The sequence below is a fragment of the Acomys russatus genome, chromosome 15 (assembly GCF_903995435.1).
Source record: "Acomys russatus chromosome 15, mAcoRus1.1, whole genome shotgun sequence".
In the NCBI taxonomy this organism is placed as follows: domain Eukaryota; kingdom Metazoa; phylum Chordata; class Mammalia; order Rodentia; family Muridae; genus Acomys; species Acomys russatus.
Window position 1 is genome coordinate 44,061,395 of NC_067151.1, and position 22,918 is coordinate 44,084,312.

At 39.0% G+C, this 22,918-nt stretch overlaps 1 protein-coding gene across 1 annotated transcript in view; it reads right to left on the reverse strand.

Moving 5' to 3' along the window:
• Positions 1 to 22,918, reverse strand: part of Ift80 (intraflagellar transport 80) — an 80,134-nt gene that overhangs the window by 25,128 nt on the left and 32,088 nt on the right. Inside the window, exons 9-12 of the mRNA XM_051157288.1 lie at positions 16,043 to 16,222; positions 9,536 to 9,654; positions 6,939 to 7,013; positions 803 to 966 (exon numbers count right to left, since the gene is read on the reverse strand). Coding sequence (XP_051013245.1) covers positions 803 to 966; positions 6,939 to 7,013; positions 9,536 to 9,654; positions 16,043 to 16,222 — 538 coding nt within the window. The remainder of the gene's footprint in view (positions 1 to 802; positions 967 to 6,938; positions 7,014 to 9,535; positions 9,655 to 16,042; positions 16,223 to 22,918) is intronic.

Sequence of the window (22,918 nt, forward strand, 5' to 3'; positions counted from 1 at the left end):
AGCACTCAGAGACATAAAATAAATAAATACATCTTTAAAAAAAAAGACAAAACATTTTCTAGGGCCAACAATTCTATGAAAAAATTGCAATGTTTTACAAATCCAAACTACTGTATTACTTCATATCTGTTAGGATTACTATTATAAATCCCATGACAACAACAACAAAAAAGAGAAAAATGTCGATGAAGATGTGGGAAAAAATTGACACATTGCTTGCTGTTCATAGTAATGTAAAATGGGTGTTGCTGCCATTTAAAAAAAAAAAAAAACAGCATGGAGGAACCTCAAGAAGTTATAAGTAGAACTCTAAGTGATCTAGAGATGTGGGAAACACTGGTTTCAGTATTTCACATAAGCATCTCATAGTCATTGCATCGTAACTTCCAACAGCCATATGTGGAGACATTCAGTCTGATCAGTAGATAAGAAAAATGTGGGGGTGGGTGCATGATAGAGGGGGGCAGGAGTGGGGAAAGACAGAGAGAGACAGGCACACACACAGAGAAATATCATTTAGCCTTAAGAATGAAAGACAAAAAAAAAAAAAAAAAAAAAAAAAGACAGACAGAAAGAAAGAATGCCCTATACATCTGGAAGTCAGGTAGGTGAGACAAGGTAGCCACCAAAGGGCAAACATTGCATACGTTTACCAATATGAGCTGCCTGAAATCACGAATCTTACAGAAGCAGATGGCAGGGTGGTGGCTGCCAGAAGCAGGGGAAAGAAAGCAGTAATGCAAGATGAGCAGGGTCTAAAGTTCTTTGTGTGATATGAAAAATTATATAAAGATAGACTTACTTTTTTCATCAGCTTTGTCTTTTATTGCTATAGTGTCATTACTCAGAGACACAGTCTGTGCATTCAGAATATCTGTTCTCATTCCAGGAAACTTTGGAGAAGAAATGAAGCGCCCTTCATAAGAATGCAAATAGATACCACCACCATCCACCAGAAGAAAATGTCTAAAAAAAAAATTTTTTTTTTAATTTTAATAGGGAGATACTCTATTTCCATTTCCATATTAAAGAATAGTTTATCGTTTGGGGAAACTCTAAATCCTACAATTATAGTAAATATAAAGATAAAGACTGAAATATTCAAAAATTTGAAAGTACTTGTTTTGGCTTGGTTTGGCTTTTTGTTTGCTTGGTTTTTGGTTTTTGAGACAGGGTTTCTCTCTGAAGCCCTGGCTGTCCTGGAACTCACTCTGTAGACCATGCTGGCCTTGAGCTTAGAGATCCACCTGCCTCTGCCTCCCAAGAGTTGGGATTAAAGGTATGTGCCATTACCACCCTGCCTTGTTTTGTTTTTTAAACAGTAATGATATGTATTTAACAATCACAGATTATGTTAAAGATTAAAAAAAAATAGGTACTGGTTAAAGTCAAAGCCAAAAATGCTCAAAAATCAACTTCAGTGGCAGCATTATATTGAGATACTTCTGGTTTTAAAACTGTCATAATCATCAGTATCATATCTAAGCACATGTTTTTCCAACAAGGCATTCAGGTTCATTCATATGGTACAGCTATATTTAAGGCCCTAGGATCCTTGTGGCTAATTTTTTCTTAAACATTTTATGGTCAGTATTTTTTTTTTTTAATTCACACATAAACAACAAAGAGGAAAACAAAGACCTCTATGTGCAGAAATCAATTTAAAATCTACCTGACACACAGAATAATGACAGCAAACAAGGTAGGAACACAGCAACATTTTTAACTTTTTTTTTTTCAGGATTGGTGATTAAACCTGGGCTCTAGATATGTGAGACAAGTGCTCTACCAGTGAGACATTTGCAAAGCGATTAACTCACTCTGTATATGCATCCAGACATACCACAGCTTGCCAAATGTGTAGGTCAGAAGGCAATCTCAGGTGTCCGCCCCGCCTTCTACTTTGCTTAAGAAAGGAATTCTTTGTTCTATGCAGCTGCACAGCCCAGGCTAGCTGACCCACACACCGTGGACAGTCTCCTATGCCCACCTTCCGTCTCACCACAGGAAGACCGAATTACAGATGGCCACGACTGTACTCAGCTTACTTGGGGTCTGAATTCAGATTCTCACTTATGTGGTAAGCGCTGCATCCCTGGAGCCATCTCTCAACCTCTAACTCACTTTTGATGGACATTATATTTCAAATTATTCATTGTTGTCATTCTTGGGGTGGGGGCTGTGAGACAGAATCTCTCTATGTAGCTGGCTGTCCTGGAACTTTTTGTGTAGACTAGGCTGGCCTCAAACTCACAGAGATCCATGTTCCTTTGCCTCTCAAGTACTGGAGTTAAAGGTGTGTGAATGTCTTGTATTATTCAGTGTTTTAAATAGGGTCTACAATGTATGGTCATTTCTGTCTACTTATCTTAAAATATATTTCAAAGTATAACTGCAGGACCAAGGAGCATATACCTTTAAAAATAAAATATAAGCCGGGCGTGGTGGCGCACGCCTTTAATCCCAGTACTCGGGAGGCAGAGGCAGGCGGATCGCTGTGAGTTCGAGGCCAGCCTGGTCTACAAAGTGAGTCCAAGATGGCCAAGGCTACACAGAGAAACCCTGTCTCAAAAAAAACAAAAAATAAATAAATAAATAAATAAATAAAAATAAAAATAAAATATATATCATCAAAGCATCTTCAGAAAGGTTATATTGATAGATATATACAATAATATTTGTATTCCCATTTTTTTCTTTTTAATGATTTATTTTGATTTTTATTATTATTTTTAAAATTTGTTCACTTTACCTCCTGATTGTAGCCCAGTCCCTTGTCACCTCCTGGTCTCCCCCTCCCTCCCTCCCTCCCTCAGCCCCTTCTTCCCCTCCCCTAGGCCTCAGAAAGGGGAGCCCTCCTCCCATAACATCTGGTCTCAGCCTATCAAGTCTCATCTGGACTGTCCAAACCCTCTTCCTCTGTGGCCTGGCAAGGCTGCCCCACCAGGAAGAAGTGAGTGATGAACGAGTGGGCAGCAGAGCCCACGTCAGAAGCAGTCTCTACTCTCCATATTATGGGACCACAGGGAGGCTGTGCTGCCTGTCTACTACATCTGTGGGGAGGGTCTGGGTTTATTCATATTTTCTTAACACTGAACATATTACTTTTAAAACTGTATACTCAACATCCAAATGTCTTGGTTTAGAAGTATGTGTTGATTCAGGAATTGCTAATTGTTCTAACTAAAGAAAAGTTAGTACCTAATAAACACCAAAAGCACACACTCTGATTAATACTTAAGGTAAATATTTATTTAATTTAATTATTTGGTCCTTTTGAATTAGTGTATGGCCTCACAATATTATACAAAAATAGAATTTCCCAATTTTGACTAATTGACACATCATTAATCTATTCTTTCTGGCAGGGAGGTGTAGCATACGCCTTTAATATCAGCATTTGGGAAGCAGAGGCAGGTGGATCTCTGTGAGTTTAAAGCCACCCTGGTCTATGGAGTAATTTCCAGAACTACCAAGCTACATAGAGAAACCCTGTCTCAAAAAAGCAAAAAACAAAAGAGGCAAGCAAAAAAAAAAAAAAAAAAAAGTAGACTTTCTTTGTGTTATTACTGAAAGCACTCTGTTTCTTTTTTGTTTGTTTTTACACTCTACAAAAACCAATTCAAGCCGGGCGTGGTGGCGCACGCCTTTAATCCCAGCACTCAGGAGGCAGAGGCAGGCGGATCGCTGTGAGTTCGAGGCCAGCCTGGTCTACAAAGTGAGTCCAGGATGGCCAAGGCTACACAGAGAAACCCTGTCTTGAAAAACAAAAAAACAAAAACAAAAAAAAATTCAAAATAGACCAAACACTTCAGTGTGAGACCTGTCACTCTGAAACTGCTATACACACATAGGGAAATTACATTAAGATAAAGGCTTAGGGCAGAACTCTCTGGAAAGATGGCTGCTGGTAAAGTGCTTGTCTTGCAAGCATGGGGACCTAAGTTCAAATCCTTGGCACATAAAATGCTGGGCACAGCAGTGTGCTCCTGTAATCTCCAGCACTGGGGAGGCGAAGACAAGTGAACCCCTGGCCAGGCAGCCGAGCCTGGTAAGCTCCAGGTTCAGTCAGAAACTCTATCTCAACACAGTACCAGAAAGCCCAGGAGGCCTCAAACAACTACAGGCAACCAAGGAGTTCTAAGAGCCAGAGAGACAGACCTCAAGGAAAAACACATCAATTGGTTACACAATACCAAAGGGTCAGCCCTGAAAACATACATACAAGTATCGTTATACATACAGAGAGCAAGTTGTATTTAGTAATACACACATGGGAGCACACACACATAACAACAATTAATGGAAAAAAAGGTCATGGATTTGAAAGAGAGCAAGGAGGAGTATATGGTAAGAGTTTGAAGAAAGGAAAGAGAATGGAGAAATGATGTAATTATATTATAATCTCAAAAAGAAAAAAGTATGGTAGAGAACATTAGATGAAGCCACCAGGCATGACTCTGGCTTCATGCACACACATATACACCCACTCCCACCTATACACAGACACCAGACAGATGACAGAGAGCAACCGAGGAAGACAGCCAATGGCAATCTCTGACCTACACACGTGCATGTACACCTGCATGCACATGTGCATGCACATACCACACAAATGACACCAAGCTCAGCACTGCAAGCATTTTCTAATATAAAGAAGACATCAGCTTTTAAACTTCTCATGAGGAAATACTGTTTCAATGGGTAAACGTTTGACTATGAGATCAGAGGTAGGCAGTAACTAAATCATCTTTTATATAATTATTTATGCTACAATACATACTTAAACTATGAATATACTCAACAAACTTATAAATAATATATAAATTTATTTGGAATAGATAGCTGACCTCCTACCCTTTAAATGACAAAATGACATGTATTTAAAAGTTGTAAGTAAAACATGTTTCAATTTCAGATGACAAAGTTTGACAGCGCAATTTCTTGATCACTCAGGATCACCAATATGATGGCCATGCTCCTCAGTAGTTAAATGCAGTCTGGATCCTCCTGCGAATCTGCTGGAGCTCAGAAGACTGACATGGCTCAGGCACTGCTCTGTGCCTTCGGCTTTCTCTGTGCCTTCTGCCAGTCACTTTCCTGCCGGTGACTGTAGTAGCCCCTAGCTCCCAGCAACATCAGTCCTGTTCTGGTTTATTTATAAAAAGCTCTGGGCTGGACAGCCTGCTAATGAACAGTACTCTCACTGCCTAGGTGACAAGAGAAGAGATGAGGTAAAGTGTGTAGTTTTGGTGCAGAGATTTTTATATACTGCATTTTCCAGCATATAAGACGACCCTCAAATATAGAGTTTGCAGCCTGAGTCTGCTGTAGAAGGTGTGTGTTGGAAGAGGGGCAGTCTTAAATGGTGAGTATATTCCAAACTCTGGGTTTTTTTTTTGTTTTTTGCTTTGTTTGTTTTTCGAGACAGGGAGAATTTCTCTGTGTAGCCTTGGCTGTCCTGGACTCACGTTGTAGACCAGGCTGGCCTCAAACTCACAGCGATCTGCCTGCCTCTGCCTCCCGAGTGCTGGGATTAAAGGCGTGCGCCACCACGCACGGCTTCAAACTCTGTATTTTAACTGGAAAAGTTAAAGTTCGGGGTTGTCTTGTACATCTGCTTTAATTAAATAACAACTGTATTTCCATACTTTATTGAGTCTTAGTATGTAGCTTTTCTACACCTGACCTTGGCCAAAATGAGTAGTGTTTGGAGTAGCTTGATCTCTGATTCAGTAGGGGATCATTGTACTTAATAAACTGATTGATGGTTTTTACTTTTTAAAATTGTGGCTTCTGGAGTAACAGCTAGTCCTAATTTGCTCAAGAGAATCAACCAGAATTTCATAGTCCTATATTACTGAAGGACTTGCCAGAAAATACTACTTTTCAAATTTTAGGCCACAGCCTCGCAGTAACTCATGAAATCAATAAATTCCAATATTTAAAAATGAAAATAGAGCTGAGGGTATAGCTCAGTCTCAAAGTATGTGCTGAGCACATGCAAAACCTTGGGTTCAGTCTCCAGCATCAAGGAAGGACAAGGCAGGGGGTAGGGGGCGGAGAACAGGGGAGCACTGCTGAGGTTGGTAGTTAAGTCCTTGCTGAAACACTCTTATATGTTGATACACACTGAGAATAAACTGTATTTGAAAAGAAGTGGGAAGAAGGAATAAATGAACAGAAAACAGGGGAAAACTACTTTTCCTGTTTCCCTGTCATCTTTTCATATTGTTACTCTAATGTTACCTGTAGTAAGCTTTCCCCAACATTTAAAGTTACTATCTACTAAACTTCTTTTTTTTTTTTTTTTTAAGATTTATTTTTATTATGTATACAGATTTCATTATAGATGGTTGTGAGCCACCATGTGGTTGCTGGGAACTGAACTCACGACCTTTGGAAGAGCAGTCAGGGCTCTTAACCTCTGAGCCATCTCTCCAGCCCCCTACTAAACTTCTTAATTCAAAATTTTAATGTAGTGAATGTTGGTATATATAATCCACATGTTATCTTCAATATCTTTTTAAGAATTTAAAGAAATTACTGGAATAGAACATTTCATTACCACTAATCTATTTTTTAAATTATTAAACATAATATAGACTGACCCCAAATGACTACTATATCATTTTTAAAAATGATTTATTTTTATCTTACATATGTATGAGTGTTTTGCTTGCCTGTATGCATATATATGACATGCACACAATTCCCATAGAGGCCATAAGAGGGCACCACACCCCCTAGACAGAGTTGCAGAGGGTGCTAACCACCGTGTGGGTGCCGGGAACTGATTCCCGTCCTCTGCAAGAGCAGCCAGTGCTCTTAACTACTGAGCCATCTCTGCAGACCTTGTGAGATGTTTTAAAGAATATTGTACTGCTACATGAGCTATCTTAACCCTAAATTCAATAGTTAAAATATAAACAAATTACCTTTCTGCTTGTAGAATTAAACTAACAGTTCCTTCTTTCAGATCAAATATAAGTGGTGTATTCCAGTTCTTCGTACTAAAACATCAATAAAATGGATTTTATTAACATTTCAAACATTAATAAGCAAGCAGTTACTCATCTTAAATAGCATGTTTAATTTCACAAATTATCACATATATATTTCTATTAAAACACTTAACATATTACTCTAAAATTATTGATTCACATATGTGTGTCAACTAAAAAGCCCCAGCAACTAGTACTCAATCTCCAGGACTGAAAAATAAAAACTCCTCATAGAAATATCTGTAACTTCTCACAACTGAGACCGAATGTAAACACCATGGAAATATAAACTCTGTAGACTATGAGACAGAAACAAGGAGGTTTCTAGTACTTATTTGAAAAGTTATTTGAGAATGTAACGCACCATTCTTCTGTATTGTTTTCTTTTTCTGGAATTTCTTTTTATAAATTAAGTAAATCACAAGTTACATGTTTGTTTTTTAAATTATATATTTAAATAAAGAGGCAGCAGTAATTAAGAACTTAGAACCAAACTCCAGTTCTTCTTTCAGTAATAAAGTTAAGTAATTTAATTTGGCATCAGCTTACTTAGTTATTCTCTGTGACCTTCAGCTCTTCCCCTTGTAAAATAGGAGGAACACTAATGATTAGCCCACAAATAGTATAAGCAATGACTCAAGTCTAGAACACTAGTTTATAACAGTGAAATAGGTCTTGGTGAATGTCTTATTAGCACGACTCAGTTCTACAGCTGCTCGACTGTATTGCATTGTCACAAGTACTGATGTGTAGTATCTTTGCATATTTCTTACCATCAGGAAAGAGACAAGGCTAACTCAGGAAAGAAGACACTCGTGTATTGTCCCACACAGCACAATATGAGGAAAATCCCACAACAAAATAACACCTGACAAACTGATGTAGCACCTAATGGTAGCAATCCTATAGCTTCGAACACTATGTTTGTCACTACCACAAGTAAACTAAATCCCGTATTTAGGGTAGCTCAGTCATAATTATCTACAAAACAAACATTTAAACTGAAGAACTCACCTTCATTTTGCGTAACCTAATGAAAATTAGTCAAATATGAATCTGCATTAAATGATATTTTTCTTCTATGTCTATACTCTTTTCCCTATATCGAAGCTGTTTAGCTTAGTACCTCTTTTGATTTTTCCTAAATTGTCACTGTTCTCCCTTCTTGTCATTTAAGAAAACAATTCACATAACCTTAAGCCACTTGCTTCTTCTCCATCTTCCGCTGCCTCTCTGCTCCAGTGAGCACTGGAGTACTGTACTGTCAAGAGTACTGACGTGGCTACTACCAAGCTGTAGATTCTGATTAGTTGCAGATTTGTACATTATATTAAGTGGGAACTGGAGCAGTTGTCAATGAACTTCAATACTGTTACATTATGAATTACTGGGCCTTAGGATATCAATGTAACACTATATGTATATATATATATATATATATATTAATTTCTTTATTCAAAATATTTGTACATGCCTACCACATGTTGAGCTAAGCACTGGGCAAACAGAAGTAAATAAGATATACTGTCTGTGCCTCCATTATCTATCAAATGGTTAAATTATAAACACATTGGAATATAAATGCAAGCACAATGTTTCAATTTCCTTAACAAACACTCCTGAGGGTATGAGCAGTTTCTTGAGTTTTCTGGATACTTCAGATGGTAGGATGAAAAAGCTGGCTTGTCCTAGCTAAAATAAGGATTTTGGAGGTTGACTATTCAATACAGCCATTGCCTAAAAATGAAATTATATAAACTGACTATGACAGGCAAATTATATTCAAAACAAAGCTAAGAAATGCTCGGGACTCATCAGTTCAGCTTCATCTGCCCCAGTTCATTACACACTCGGTGAGCTACTCATGTCAATCCTAGCTCTGCAGTGGCAACAATACAAGCTGACTGCCATTTGGCATCTCCCCTCCACGTTCAGCAAGTCACACTGGTAGCTTAAAATTGGAGAAATTTTTACATCATCATAACCACAGACTGCAAATCAAGTCTGTCTGCTTCCAGAAAGCTCCTCATGCAGTGCTTGTGAGCATCCTGATACCAAGTGTGTTTTAAATTCCCAAGCAAGATCTTGGTATATTACCATTCTAGGAGGGAGGACACTGAATGTATTTTATGTATTTTCCTTCACTGTTTCTGGACAACTCCGCATCATCAGGGTGTTTATGGTCACCATACCTCCACGCCCTGTGTTCTTCCTGCCTGCCAGCCTTCCCCTTCACAGGGAATCTGCTGGCTCCTGGCTGCCCTAAGCCCTGGGCTTGTGTTAGGATTTTATCAAAGTCTTCAAAGCTGTGAGTAAACACCACATCACATAAGATGTTTCCAGTTGTAAATGTGAGTATTAACTGTGAAGCATAAATTTCATTATCTCTGTTTTTACTGCATATAGCTCAGACATTTCCTTGTCTGAAATAGGGAGCTAATCAGTAGTTTTGAGAACGTTAAGGTTAAACCACTGTGTTGCTATGAAAACTGATGAAAACTCTGGACTTTTAGGAAATGCAAGGTGCTTACGAGAACACGTAGCATTGCAGAGATGTCGAAACAACCAAGTGTTCATAGTTTAGAGATGCTTTAATGACTCTGTCACGGAATTCCAATAAATCCACCGCATCATTGAGAACATTGCGAACCTAAGCAAACAAAAAAGGAAAATAAGACAAAAAAAACATTTTTAAAAATCAAAATTTTAAATAGATAAGCCAGTATGATTTTAATATGCATGAAAAATTCAATGTATCCTTAATTAACTAAGTATATTAAAAATAGAATTCATCTAGGCATAAGCTGATAGATATGCTTTTGTATTTAAAAAAATCAACCAAAAAATACAGATACAAAAAAAATTCTCTTGGACATAAATAGAAAAGACCTATAAGGATTTTTAATCTTCATGCCAAACCAAGCGTTGTAGGAATGGGATGAAGTTAAAAATGTTCCGGCAGTGAGATGCAGCTAGAGGAGGGTGACGTATAGGAGCTGGAAAGAGACCACAGCATTTCTGTCCAGAAGAGTAAGAATATCTCTTTTTTGGTTAGATTTTACTTCAAATTTTAAGTTCTAAAAAAAGAGATAATTGCTTTTTAAAAAAATCAGGAGTGTAGGATTATTGGTTGTATTTTAAAATATAATAAAATAAAAACTGTAAAAGACTATAACGAAGCCAAGCTGCACAGAGAAGGGAGAGCACTTACGTCCATGTGTGAAAACAGGTAATAAAGGAGAAGGGTAAGAAGGAACTGGAGCTGCCGTGGTGGCGCACACCAGTGATCCCAGCACTCAGGAGGCAGAGGCAGGCGGATCTCTGAGTTCAAGGCCAGCCTGCTCTACAGAGTGAGTTCCAGGACAGCCAAGGGGGGGCTACACAGAGAAACCTATCCTAAAAAAAAAGCAACTGGAAAGGGAAGATTCCAAACACTTCCTAGGGAAGAGCGCAGTCTCGCTGTGTATGATCTCCTACAGAGGCGTCTTGAAGCTGTTTTGACATAGCTGGCCTGAACCAACTGGCACCCACTGCATCCAGTTGCCCGGTTCCTGAGCTGAGTCAACCACAACCATTCTTTTGTGTATCCTGGCAACCAGTCCATTGCCGCCATTACTTTACATCCTGTTTTCCAGGTCTTAAGATGACTTGCTCAGTCTTCTTTATTTCCTATCTTTGGTATCCTGTTGGTCAGTGCCTTTGGGAGCTGATCTCCTACACAAACTAATTAGTTCTGAGTCTGTGAAGTAACCAAAACCACTGAAATAGAAGCTTCTCTGAGCACAGCTGACATCAGCAGAAACCTCACAGAGTACTTTCTAGCTCCACTCACTTCCCTGGAGAATTCATAATTTCATTTTCTTCACAGCTGAATAAAAATTCTCTTGTTGCCAGGCATGGTGGCACACACCTTTAATCCCAGCACCTAAGAGGCAGAGGCAAGTGGATCGCTGTGCGTTCGAGGCCAGCCTGGTCTACAAAGCGAGTCCAGGACAGCTAAGGCTACACAGAGAGAGCCTGTCTCGAAAAATAAAGCAAAACAAAACAACAACAACAACAAAGCCACTGTGAAAAAAAAATCTTACAAACATTTGGGGCAGACAAGCTTGCAAGAATTCTACCATTTGCTGGTATTAGTCAAAAATTCTGAAGTCAAGAAACAAACTATAATACATCAAAAAGAAAGTGGATAAGTTAAGTTCTCCTAAGCTCTGGGTGAGCTCAAGATGCATAAGGTAGCAAGCATATCAAGAACTGAAGAAATAAGGAAAACCAATGTCATGACACTATAAACTAGTCACTCTTTAAAGTTTCCTAACAATGAAAGAAGGACAGGAAGTCACATTCTTCTAAGTATGGTGTCAAACTTCTGTGTTCTGAATATCTGTGGGCCCCTCCTGCTGTGGGATCCTCAGGAAATCAATTCATGCCTTTAAATAAGAGGTCCTTGCCACTCTTAACTGAGGATACAAGAAGGTTCCAGCTGTTGAGACAGAGTGTGCGCTACTTGGACACTAAATCTGCCGCCATCTTGGTCTTGGACTTCCAGCCTCTAGAAATATAAAGGGAAAAAGTCTGCTGTTTATGAGCTACGAGGTTATGGTAGTCCATAAGGCAGACCAATGGCTTGGCAAGCATACTCCACATATGTTCCCCAAATATCATCATGACATGAGATAACAAAAGTATGTGTGCATACACTCTTAGTTACAGTGGTCTTGGTTCTAGAATACTACCTCAAAGAATTCTAAAGCGGCAATACAAGATACAGAACAACATGTTTAGTATGTTATCTTCTATCAAAAATGACAGGATGTTCACATATATAGACAGGCTTATATTTTTAAAAACAAAAAAATATTCATTAGAACTTAGTAACATATTATAGGAGTAATAGAACTGTTAATGTCTTTGGGAACGAAATTTTTCTTTTAAGAGATAAGAACAGCAAATAAAAAAAAAAAAATAAGATCTCTGTAACCTTAAACATGAACTAGGACTTAAAGTATAAACCCATAGTTTATCTTTATCTATGAAAACAAAGTGCATTTTGTCTAGAAGCCATGATCACTCAGCATCAATGGTTGCACATAGCACCTAATTTTAATCTCTATATGAACACTTCATCTGTAGAAGCAAGGCCTATTGGGAAAACGGTTGACTGAAACTATGGTACAGTAGATGGCACTAGAATGAAAACCTCAGCCGTAAGAGCTAATTGACAGCACATGGTAATCACTCTTACGATGTTAAAACCATGCAAATCTGTTCTGTGCTGAATTTTAAGGTGTTTCTATTATTCTCTTCAGTGCAGCGCTGCTCTCAGCTACTCTCTTGATGCTTATCCCCTTACACTTTGCTGTGAGAATACACAAGAGGGCTGGACTATCTGGTCACACCAGAAGGCAAGGAAGCTACCGAAGTCACATCAAAAGAAGTAAGAGCAATTGGCCAAAGACAGAACAAGTTTAGCTTTAAAGAAAGTGATTACTTCAATGGGTTTAAACATGTCAAAACGTTGGAGCTGGAGGGATGGCTTAGTAGTTAAGAGTATTTACTGTTCTTGCAAAGGACCCAAGTTTAGCTACCAGCACCCATGCATGGGTGTCTCATAACCTTTTATAACTACGCATCAGGGGACTCAATGCCCTCATGTGGCCTCACAGACAACCAAACATAGGCATACAAACACACATACACATAATTAAATAAATAATTTTAAATGCAAATATATGTATGTTTATAATGATAACATCAACAACACAACAGAAGCTCATTGAGAGTTCTAAAAAATTGGCTCATTCTTCAAAAAAAATTGTAAATAAAGGAAATAATTCATCATTTGCCTCATCTCTGGGAAACCTGAGAGTTGATGAGACTAAATCCATTAGAGAAGATGTCCCGCTAATAAACATGGACAAACTCCAGAATTACAGCCTAAGCCTGTTGCAACCAGCAATCTGGTTCTAAACAACTATGGTCAATGGCTCCAGCACATTCTCGTAAGATACCTACCAGGGTCCTTTATGACAGACCAATCAGGCTTACTACACCTAGGAATAACGAAGAATCTTAGCACTGAAAGAGACAAGTAGACACATGTGCCTTTTGAAGTGATACAATAAGAAGCACATGGCATCATCCTACAAAGTATTTTTTTACAAATATCAATACTCAAAAACAATTATTTGAGACAGGGTTTCATGTATCTCCAGCTGGCCTTGAACTCAATAAAAAGCCAAAGATGTCCTCAAACTGCTGACTGTCCTGCCTCCAGATCCTGGGATTACCAGCCGGTTAGAGACCCAGAGCTTTGAACTTGCTAGCAGTCTACCAAAAGCTACCCCAAATACTTCTGTTCTCACTTAAAATTGTTTCAGGTATTTACTTCAGCACACTAAGTCTGACTGACACAAGAAAGCTGTAGAAGAAACAATGGTCTCAGGAATCAGCTGTATCTTCTGTACCAATAGTTGGGGGGCGGGGTTGAGGGAGATATGACTAAAATATATTGTCCGTTTGTATAAAAGGGAATGTAGAGCACGTTTTCAGTGTACGTGTGACACCACTGTCACTAGAAGTCTGAGTCTCCAGAAACCTTCCTAAAGATCTAGAATTCTCTCCTCTCTTAGAAACATTTTCAAGACAAAAGAATGATTCTTAGCAAACTGTAGAAATGATGCCTGAAAGGACAGTCTTTAGTAGAATAAGTTTTGAAAAATAATTTTAAGGAACATTATATATTAATCTCCTTGGGGCAATATGAGATCCTATAAAACAAATTGATGGTTAATATACCTTTAAGAAAATTCCATATTGTTCAATTTATCATAGGTTTCATAAAATCCATAATTTCCTATGGTTTACTAAGGGAGAGTGCCCATTTTTTACCTATGTGACAAAATAGGACCAATCTGTTATGAAATATCTATACCAGCCATAACAGCAAAACTAAATCCACTGTCTTCTTACAGCCAGGTGTGGTGCACAGGCCTTTAATCCCAGCCCTTGGGAGGCAGAGGCTGGCAATCTCTGTTCAAGGCCAGTCTGGTCTACAGAATGAGTCCCGGAGCTACATAGTAAGACTTTGTCTCAAAACAAAAATAAAAAATACAAAAGAATCTCACACAGCAACGTCTAAAAATGGATTTTAAAATGTGCCCGTTATCCTGTTCAGTTTAAGGCTTCTCCAGGATTAATTCCTAATCCTTAGATTACCTTATACTTCCCCATTTCCGCCTTTCCCCTCTGAGTATCCAGGCTCATTGTGCACTGAACCAGACTAGAGGGAGAGCAGCTTAGCCAGGCCTGCAGTGAGTATGTGAGAAATAGCCATCTAGGGAGACAGCTTCAATAGGATAGCTCATTTAATTGGGGGTGGGGGTGGAGAGAAGGGGGTATTTGTGCCCCTGGGAGGCAGCCAGAGTCTCCAGGTAAAGTTTTGTGTGGCTCTGTACAATTGGCCAGGACAGGAGTATTAGAACAAACTTCATTTGCATACTCAGGAGCTGTAGGCGGGGAGGCACACACCATATAAGGTCAAACAAGGCGTAAAGCTTAATAACTCTCAGGTTAATACACTTTCCCCAGGGTTGATCTGGGCAGCTGACTTTATGCCTCCAGGTTGGGAGTGGGGAGGGAGCCAGCTCCTGCTGTCTTCAGCATCTGAGCTTGAAGCTCTCCTCAACCTTTCCATTATGGTCCCACAACCTTACACTTCCTCATAATACCTAGATGCTTCAGTTTGATACAAATAAAATTTTCTCAATACTCACTACACATGACTATGCTGGCAGCAGTAGCTACTACTTATTTTTGTTTCATCTATGTAATCTCCTCTAATTCTCTATTACTTGCTCTATTATTCACTCTTTCTTTACAAGAAATGAAAGGAGTAAGAATCACATCTTGTACTTTGGCAGCTAATAAACATCACATCTGTATTCCTGCCAAAGTTTGGATAACAGCAAAGAAATGGAGGCCAGCTGCTCAGGAGCTGCCTTGTCTCCAGCGACCCTAGCCCTTTCTTCCAAACAGAGACACCAGCTTTCTCTTTTGGAAGTAATTATCTGTTGGAATTCTCCTTGGTGAACAAGAGGTAGATGAAGAAGTATTTTCCTCCTAACCTACAGTGTCCCATGAAAGCTGACATTAGGAAGATGGAACCCTGTCACTGGGAAATAGCAGCTTCCAGGTCCAGGTTACATTTAACAGTAACGACTCTACAGATCGCTAGTTTCTTATTAAGTAAACAGTCAACCCCAGCTCTACTGCACATCTACAACTTCTAACCTTGCAAACTGAAGCTGTGATTAGTCAGTCTTTATGGAAACCCTGTCACCTCCAACAAAAGAAACCAAGCTGCTAAAAAGCACAGTCCCCAGGAAGAGAACCCTCCAACATGCCTAAAATGTTCTTCATAGAAAGGCAGACTAGAGTTGCCAAACTGACAAATGTATCTGTTTCTTTTCCTGCTGCTGTGATAAAATAATTGACAAGGGCAACTCTTTATTTTATATGTGTGTGTGTGTGTGTGTGTGTGTGTGTGTGTGTGTGTGTATGTGTGTATCTGAGTTTATATCTGTGCATTGTGTGCATGCAGAAGCCATTGGAGGTGAGAGAGGGTGTCAGATCCCCTGGAATTGGAGTTATAAGTGTGAGCAGCCATTTGAGAACTGTGAGTCGAAGCTAGGTCTTTCTAAGAGCAGCCAGTGCTTTTAACTACTGAACCAACTCGCCAGGCCACAGAGTATCTTCTTTTAGCGAGGGAATATGGATTTGTTTCTATTCATCTGACTTCTCCAGCCCTCTTTCCTCCTTCCATTACACTCCCTAAATGCTTCAAATGCCACTAGCCTGTGCTACGCTCAGCACAGTAACCATACATTCATAGGCTCTCAGTAAAGGGTCTTAAGGCATGCCTATAGCTAAGGGACTTTCAACTGTGACCGGATGTCCATAAATGGGTAAATGTGGTAATTCCCTGCTCTGCATAATGGAAAGAAGCAGACGTGGTCAACGCTGGGGCATGATCCTACCTGCATGGTCCTTCTCTTTGTTAGTGTTACTTGAAAGTTTTTCCACTCCCAGCGCTGCTCCACCACATGTGCAAAGACAACGTGTCCATTCCCACAGGCTCCAGCGATCTGAGTGCCGTCAATAGACCAGGCGATATTAAATATGCTGCCGGTGTTGGGTTTTTCTAAAGCGTATGACCACTAAATGGAAAAGAAAATGGAGAGAAGTTGATTTATTGCCCCATAAAAGTGAAAACTTACAAAGTAGGCACATATTACATATTAAGATACTAAAGCAATTTTTGAGAGAACGCATTTTGGAGGCATAGTTTTGTTTCTTGGAATTTAAATATTTTGCAGTGAAGCTAATGGGAAAAATACATGTCTCTCCTGGAATACACTAATTCCATTAAGGAAGGTACTGGTGCCTTAAAGTAGCAATTCTTGACCTGTGAGTCTCGGCCCCTCTCACAGGGTCACATATCAGATACACTGCATATCAGTTACTTACATTATAATTCATAACACTAGCAAAATTACAGTTATAAAGAAGCAATGAAAATAATTTTATGCTTGGGGGTCACCACAACATGAGGCGTTAACTGTGTTAAAGGGCAGCATTAGGAAGGCAGAGAACCACTGCCTTAAAGGAATTGCTGCATTAAAATCCAGAGATACACAAAACTTCTAAAGTTGATTTAATTATGATGTAATTGCTAAAAGTTGCTTATGCTTGTGAGTCAGTGCCCTCATCGGCAAGAAACTGAGCACTGTCATTTTTAGGTCCAGAGGAAAAATGTATTTTTATCTAAAATTATTAAAGGTGCTTTTTCTTGATACATTTATAGTATGCATAATGAAAGATAGAGATAGAATTTTTAAAATTGTACATTAGAAACACAATAAAACAGTATATGAAATAGCCCAAGAACTGCCAAAAATGCATCGCTTTAATGCAAATGATTACCTATAAGTAATAATGTTGAGAAAGATTGATAGGAAACCAGTTTACTTGAAGGTTTTTTATACTCTATTTTAAAAGTTCTTATTACAATATTTCAAAAATGTCATGAAAAAATGCCACTATAAAAAACATTGTAAAACATCTACTATGTATTCTGAATGATGGCATATTAGATGCACAAGCTTATTTTTCCTTTTTTTTTTTCCTTCAGAATGTAGTAGGTGTAGCCCTCCTCAGTACTTGAAGGATCTGTGTAGAAATCAGCAAGCTAAGTGTCAAGGACAGAGGACATAGACTTCTCAATGTTTCAGAAAACACTCATTTTTGGCAGACTACCTCTGATGCTTTTCCTTTGTTTTTCAGATATAATACAATTTTTTCTAGAATGACCAATTTATTTGACTGAACTTTCATATTTTTTTCTCATTCTTCCAACTTTAAAGTCAAATTATATCTTGCATTTTGCTGTTGTTCTTTTACTAGGTGTTTCTGTCTTGGCTCATATTATTACTTTTCAGAAATACTCATTATTCGGGAATGAGGATGGAGCTCAATAGCAGGACAGTTGCTTAGCACAGGTTCGGCCCTGGATCCAATCCTAGGACCAAAAAACACAGAAAGAGTGCAAGCAACAGTGCAGTATACTGGCTACAGCCTTACTCTAACAACTGTGAAATTAACACACACACACACACACACACACACACACACACACACACACACACACACATGGGGGTGTTCAGTAATAGATATTAGGGTAAAATAAACCTTTAACTTCCTGATAAAGGGGCTACAGAGATCAATCAGTGGTTACGAGCATGCACTGCTCTCCTGGAGGCCTGAGTTTGTTCCTAGCACCCATATCAGGTGGTTCACAACCACCCGCAGCTCACCTCCAGGGGTTCTGACCCTTCTTCTGACACCTGCAGGTACTACACTCATACACACATGTCAACACATACAAGTAATAATAATGGTGGTGATAATAAGGGCTAGAGAGAGACTTCAGTGGTCAAGAGCACATGGTGCTCTTCCAGAGGGCCGGATTTGGGTCCCGAAATCCACATGGCAGCTGACAACCACCAGTAATTCTAATTCCAGGCAGTCCACCACCTCTCCTGGCCTCCCAAGTATCAAGCATGCAGGCATACATGCAAGCAAAACAATCATGCACAGAAAACAAACAGGTCGTTTTAAAAATAATAATGCTGGGGCTAGGGAGATGGCTCAATGGTTAAGAACACTCGATGCTCTTCCAGAGAACTTGAGATCAGTCCCCAGCGCCCACCTTAGGCAGCTCACAGCTACCTGTAATTCCAGCTCCTGGACAGCTCACCCCTTTTTCTGGACCCCCTGGGCACCCACACATGTAGCTTACATTCACACACATCAATAGAAACAAATACAAAATAATAAAACATTTAACACTGTTTCTTGAGATGGTGGCTCACATCTTTAATCCCAGCACTTGGGAGGCAGAGGCAGTCGGATCTCTGGGAGTTTGAGGCCATCCTGGTCGACAAAGTAAGTCTAAGACAGCCAAGGCTATACAGAGAAACCCTGTCTCGAAAACCAAACAAACAAACAAAAAAAACCCAAAAAACAAAAACAAAACCCCCCACAATATAATCTGTCTACACAGTAATGCACTAACGTGGAGTTTTTCTACATGATATGTTAATTTACTTAGTTACTTAATTAGAAATTATTGTATGTGTAGGGCTGTTTTGACTGCAAATCTCTGCAACATGTGTGTGCTTAGTGCCAGCAGAAGCCAGAAGAGGGCATCAGGTACCCTGGGGCTAGAGTTACAGATGGTTGTCAGCCACCATGTTGGTGCTGGGAATCAAACCTGTGTCCTCTGAACAGCAAGCAGCCAGTGCTCTTAACCACTGAGACATCTCTCTAGGCCCTAAGTGTTGGTTTTAAAAATAATGAAACTAATTCTGTAACAGAAATCTAATTTTCTTAATCTCTCAATCCTAGACAGCAGAAAAGAATCCTTTTGCTTTGTGGTTTATAGTTTATGGTTTCTAACAAAGCTGGTTTTATACCAAATATGAAAATGTAACTATAAATTTCTCTTTGTCTTTCACTATAAAGTCAGAAATTCACTTAACATAAATAGGATATTTCTCAGAAGATTAAACCAAAAACGTCTGTTAAATCTGAAATGGTCTGAGATAAAAATGACTCTGCCTCGCCACCTTCCTCACTACGACTACTTTGCCCTCACCAACAGTTCCCATGGCTACTACGCTTGAGCCCTGCTGGTTGTGCTCATACCCCCTCCCCAGCATGCCTAACCACATACGATTAGACAGGCTTGTATTCCTAACCTAGACAAGGTTACCCATCTGGGGTTTTGATGCGCTCTGCACTCTTTAAATTTAAGGGTATATACTTTAAGTCACTCTCTACCATATAAATGGGCCAGGGGGAGGCCCACACGAGTCTCTTCACTGGGAAAGAAAAAGACTCTGGCTATGCACACAGAAACAAAAACAAAAGACACACAGGGAATGTTTTCAATTTTCTTAGCAATCTACTTCTTGGTTCCTATGGCCTATTGGTAACTTCCCCTGGGCCTCTAAAAGATATCTCTCTTTATTTTCATATCTTTATAACCAGTTCCTCTCTTAGTTTAATGGCTTCTTCTACTTGCATACAGACACAATTAAATGTAGAAACTAAAGTCGTGGATCAGCGACATTGCTGTAGCACAGCTTGAGATTTCCCCACGTTTGGAGTGCCCTATGCAGTTTTGCTTCTTGTATTAAAAGGCAATAAACAACCAATTAATACTCATCAGAAGTAAGCACGTGCAGTGACAGGGAAAGATACCAAAGGATTGTGAGGTTAACAGAAGAGAGATGATCATTTAGCCCTCATCACTTATTTCATACATAAGGAATACACAAGTCCAGAAGAAATCTTCAACTTTGTAACTTTGCCACTGCAGATTTGACCCCAGAACTCTAGAAATGCCCCAAAGCCACATCCACACTAAGTAAAATTTAAAAAGTAATTTAAATTTCAAAATGAAAATTAAAATTAAATTAAATTTTAAGATAAAGCAACTATACTGAACAGCATAGTATTTTTTTTTTTTTTTTAAAGTAGCAGGGAATGTCTCTATAAAATGCTAATCTTCAGGGGCTAGGGAGATGGCTCAGAGGTTAAGAGCACTGGCTCCTCTTCCAGAGGTTCTGGGTGTAATTCCCAGCACCCACACGGCGGCTCACAATCCAGTTCCACAGGACTCAATGTGCTCATTCATGCGATCTACAAGACACCATGCATACACGTAGAGCACAGACACATGACAGAAAAACATCCCACACATAAAATATATAATCCCTTTGAAGAAAAAGATGAGACTTATTTCCTTGCATTCTCTGAAATTGCTTATGCAACTAATTTCCCAATAGAGAAGTAGATATTTAAATTTACGACAATGACTTAAGTCTCAACAACTGTATCTTCTCTACACAACTCCTGTACACATATATTACCCTGCAAGGATCCACAAAAGTACAATCTTTGCTTGGCCTAGTTTGAAATTTTCAACTCAGCGGCTTAGGATCAGGGTCTGGGGAAAGGGCTGTAAGTTATCACGCCAGGCCCAGAAGGTGGCAAAAGAAGCCCCGGAAACAGCTCAAGAAGCAGGCCAAGGAGATGGACAAGAAAGATGAGGCTTTCAACAGAAACAGGAGGAGGAGCTGAAAGCCAAGGCCGCAGGCAAGGGCCACAGGTGGAATTAAGAAATCTGGCAAAAAATAAGCTGCTCCTCATACCTGAGGTGACCGTGACCCTCTTCCACTCCTATGTAAATATCTGGATTCCTGCCGTAACATCTTTGCCACCTACCGCTAGAATGAAGTGTTATCCTGGAGCTTATTGTACACTGTAGTAAACTTTTGAAGTAAAATAAAATTTAAAAATTTCAACTCATAAAATTATATTCACATAAATTTGCCTGAAGACAAAGAGACAGAGGCAGTTCTTACATTCTTTATGGAAGACGTGTTTAGGAATACTCTCATATATTTCCTCTTAAAATAAGACAAATTGTAATTTATATTCATCATTGACAATGAAAGTTACATAAGACACAAGGGAAGTTCTGGCAGGGAGTGAACTATTAAATTTACCTTAATTGAATGGATGAGTGAATGAACGTTCACAGAGACAGTGAAAATTACAAAAAAGCTATTCTCTGCATAGCCAATAGCACCCCCTACTGATACATAAAAGCTGCACTGTCAGTTAACTAAGAAGCCAAAAGTACCGTGCCTCTTCAGATCTTTCTCCTTGAATCCTATTGTATACTAACTAGTGTGATTCATTCCCAAATTCCAATTATTTACTTAAAATACCTATGTTAATTTGAATCACATTTTTAGACACCAGCAGTAAAAATAAACATTATTATAGAACCTAGAAAAAAATATGATACCACGAATCTAAATTTTAAAAAATATGACATCACAAGTCTGAATTTTATTCTACCAGCAATTCACTTATATCACGATTTATTTTAATGATCATCCAGTAATGTTCATTTTCCTTACATATTTATTTTTAAATGTAATACATTTCACTTAAAATAATGCTACCTCAAACTGAAGAAATACCTCCACAGCTAAGAACATTTGGGTTCAGAACTGCCTGTCACTGTCTCGTTCAAGGGGATCGATCCAATCCCTCTGCTGGCCGCTGCCGGCATTTACATACATGTGGCATACATACATACGTACACATAAACAGTTAAAGATAATGCTATCTCTTTCCCGGCTTAATTTTAATTCTATTTATTTATGTATGTGCACACATGGAACATGTGAGAGAGAATTGAGGCTGAGAGGACAATTTAGGTTGTTCTTTCCTTCTGTCATGTGGGTCTCAGGGGTCAGAGTCAGGTTGTCAGGATGGGCAGCAGAGACCATTACCTGCTTAACCATTCAGGGTACATTTTACACCTTATTAAATACATGCCAGCGTGCCAAAGTGTCAAGTTATACTTGATAAAAGCTATATTGATTAATGTTTCTATCCATGTGCTACAACGAAGTCCATTTTCACACTTTCTGGTGAGTGAAAAATGTATTGCTTTGTAAATTTTAGATGCATGACACTTGTTACTAAAGAGAGAGCATTTTGGAGTTCTGGGAGTGTTTATACTTCTTTAAGCCTTTGCTCATATTTTTACCTTTAGAATTTCAATTAGGTTCTTTTTTTTTTTTTTTTAAGTTTTCTTAAGATTTATTTATTTTATGAGTGTTCTGCCTCATGCATTCTAGAAGAGGGATTCAGATTCTATTACAGATGGCTGTGACCCACCATGTAGTTGCTGGAAATTGAACTCAAGACTCTGGAAGAGGCAGCCAGTGTGTGCCCTTAAGTGTTGAGCCATCTCTCCAGCCCCTCAATTAGGTTCTTTTAAAATGATTTCTTTGGTTGGGTGTGGTGGTGGTGCCTTTAGTCCTAGCACTCAGAGGTCAGAGATAGGCAGACTTCTTTGAGTTTGAGGCCAGCCTGCTCAGCAAGAGCTACACAATAGGGCCCTGTCTCAAAAGTTTTCTGTTGATTTATCCACACTTCTTTAATTATGTTGAGTGCATAGTCTTTGTCTAGCAGGCTCAATGTTGGATATCTTGGGATTGTTTTTTGTCAACCTCTTTTTCCCTTATGGGCCACTGTGCTCTGCTTTTCAGCATGCCTTATATCTTGACTTTTCTTTTTGAAAACAAGGTATTTGGAATATCACCATGGGAGTAACTCTGGAAATCAGACCTCTCTGTGTGCAGCATCCTGATGGGAGCAACAGTCACCTGTCCATTTAGAGAGCTTTCCAGACTGTTTGCTCATAGATGACTCCTCTCCTGTGTGGAAACTGAAGTCTCCATTCTGTTTCTCAATGACCCAGGCAA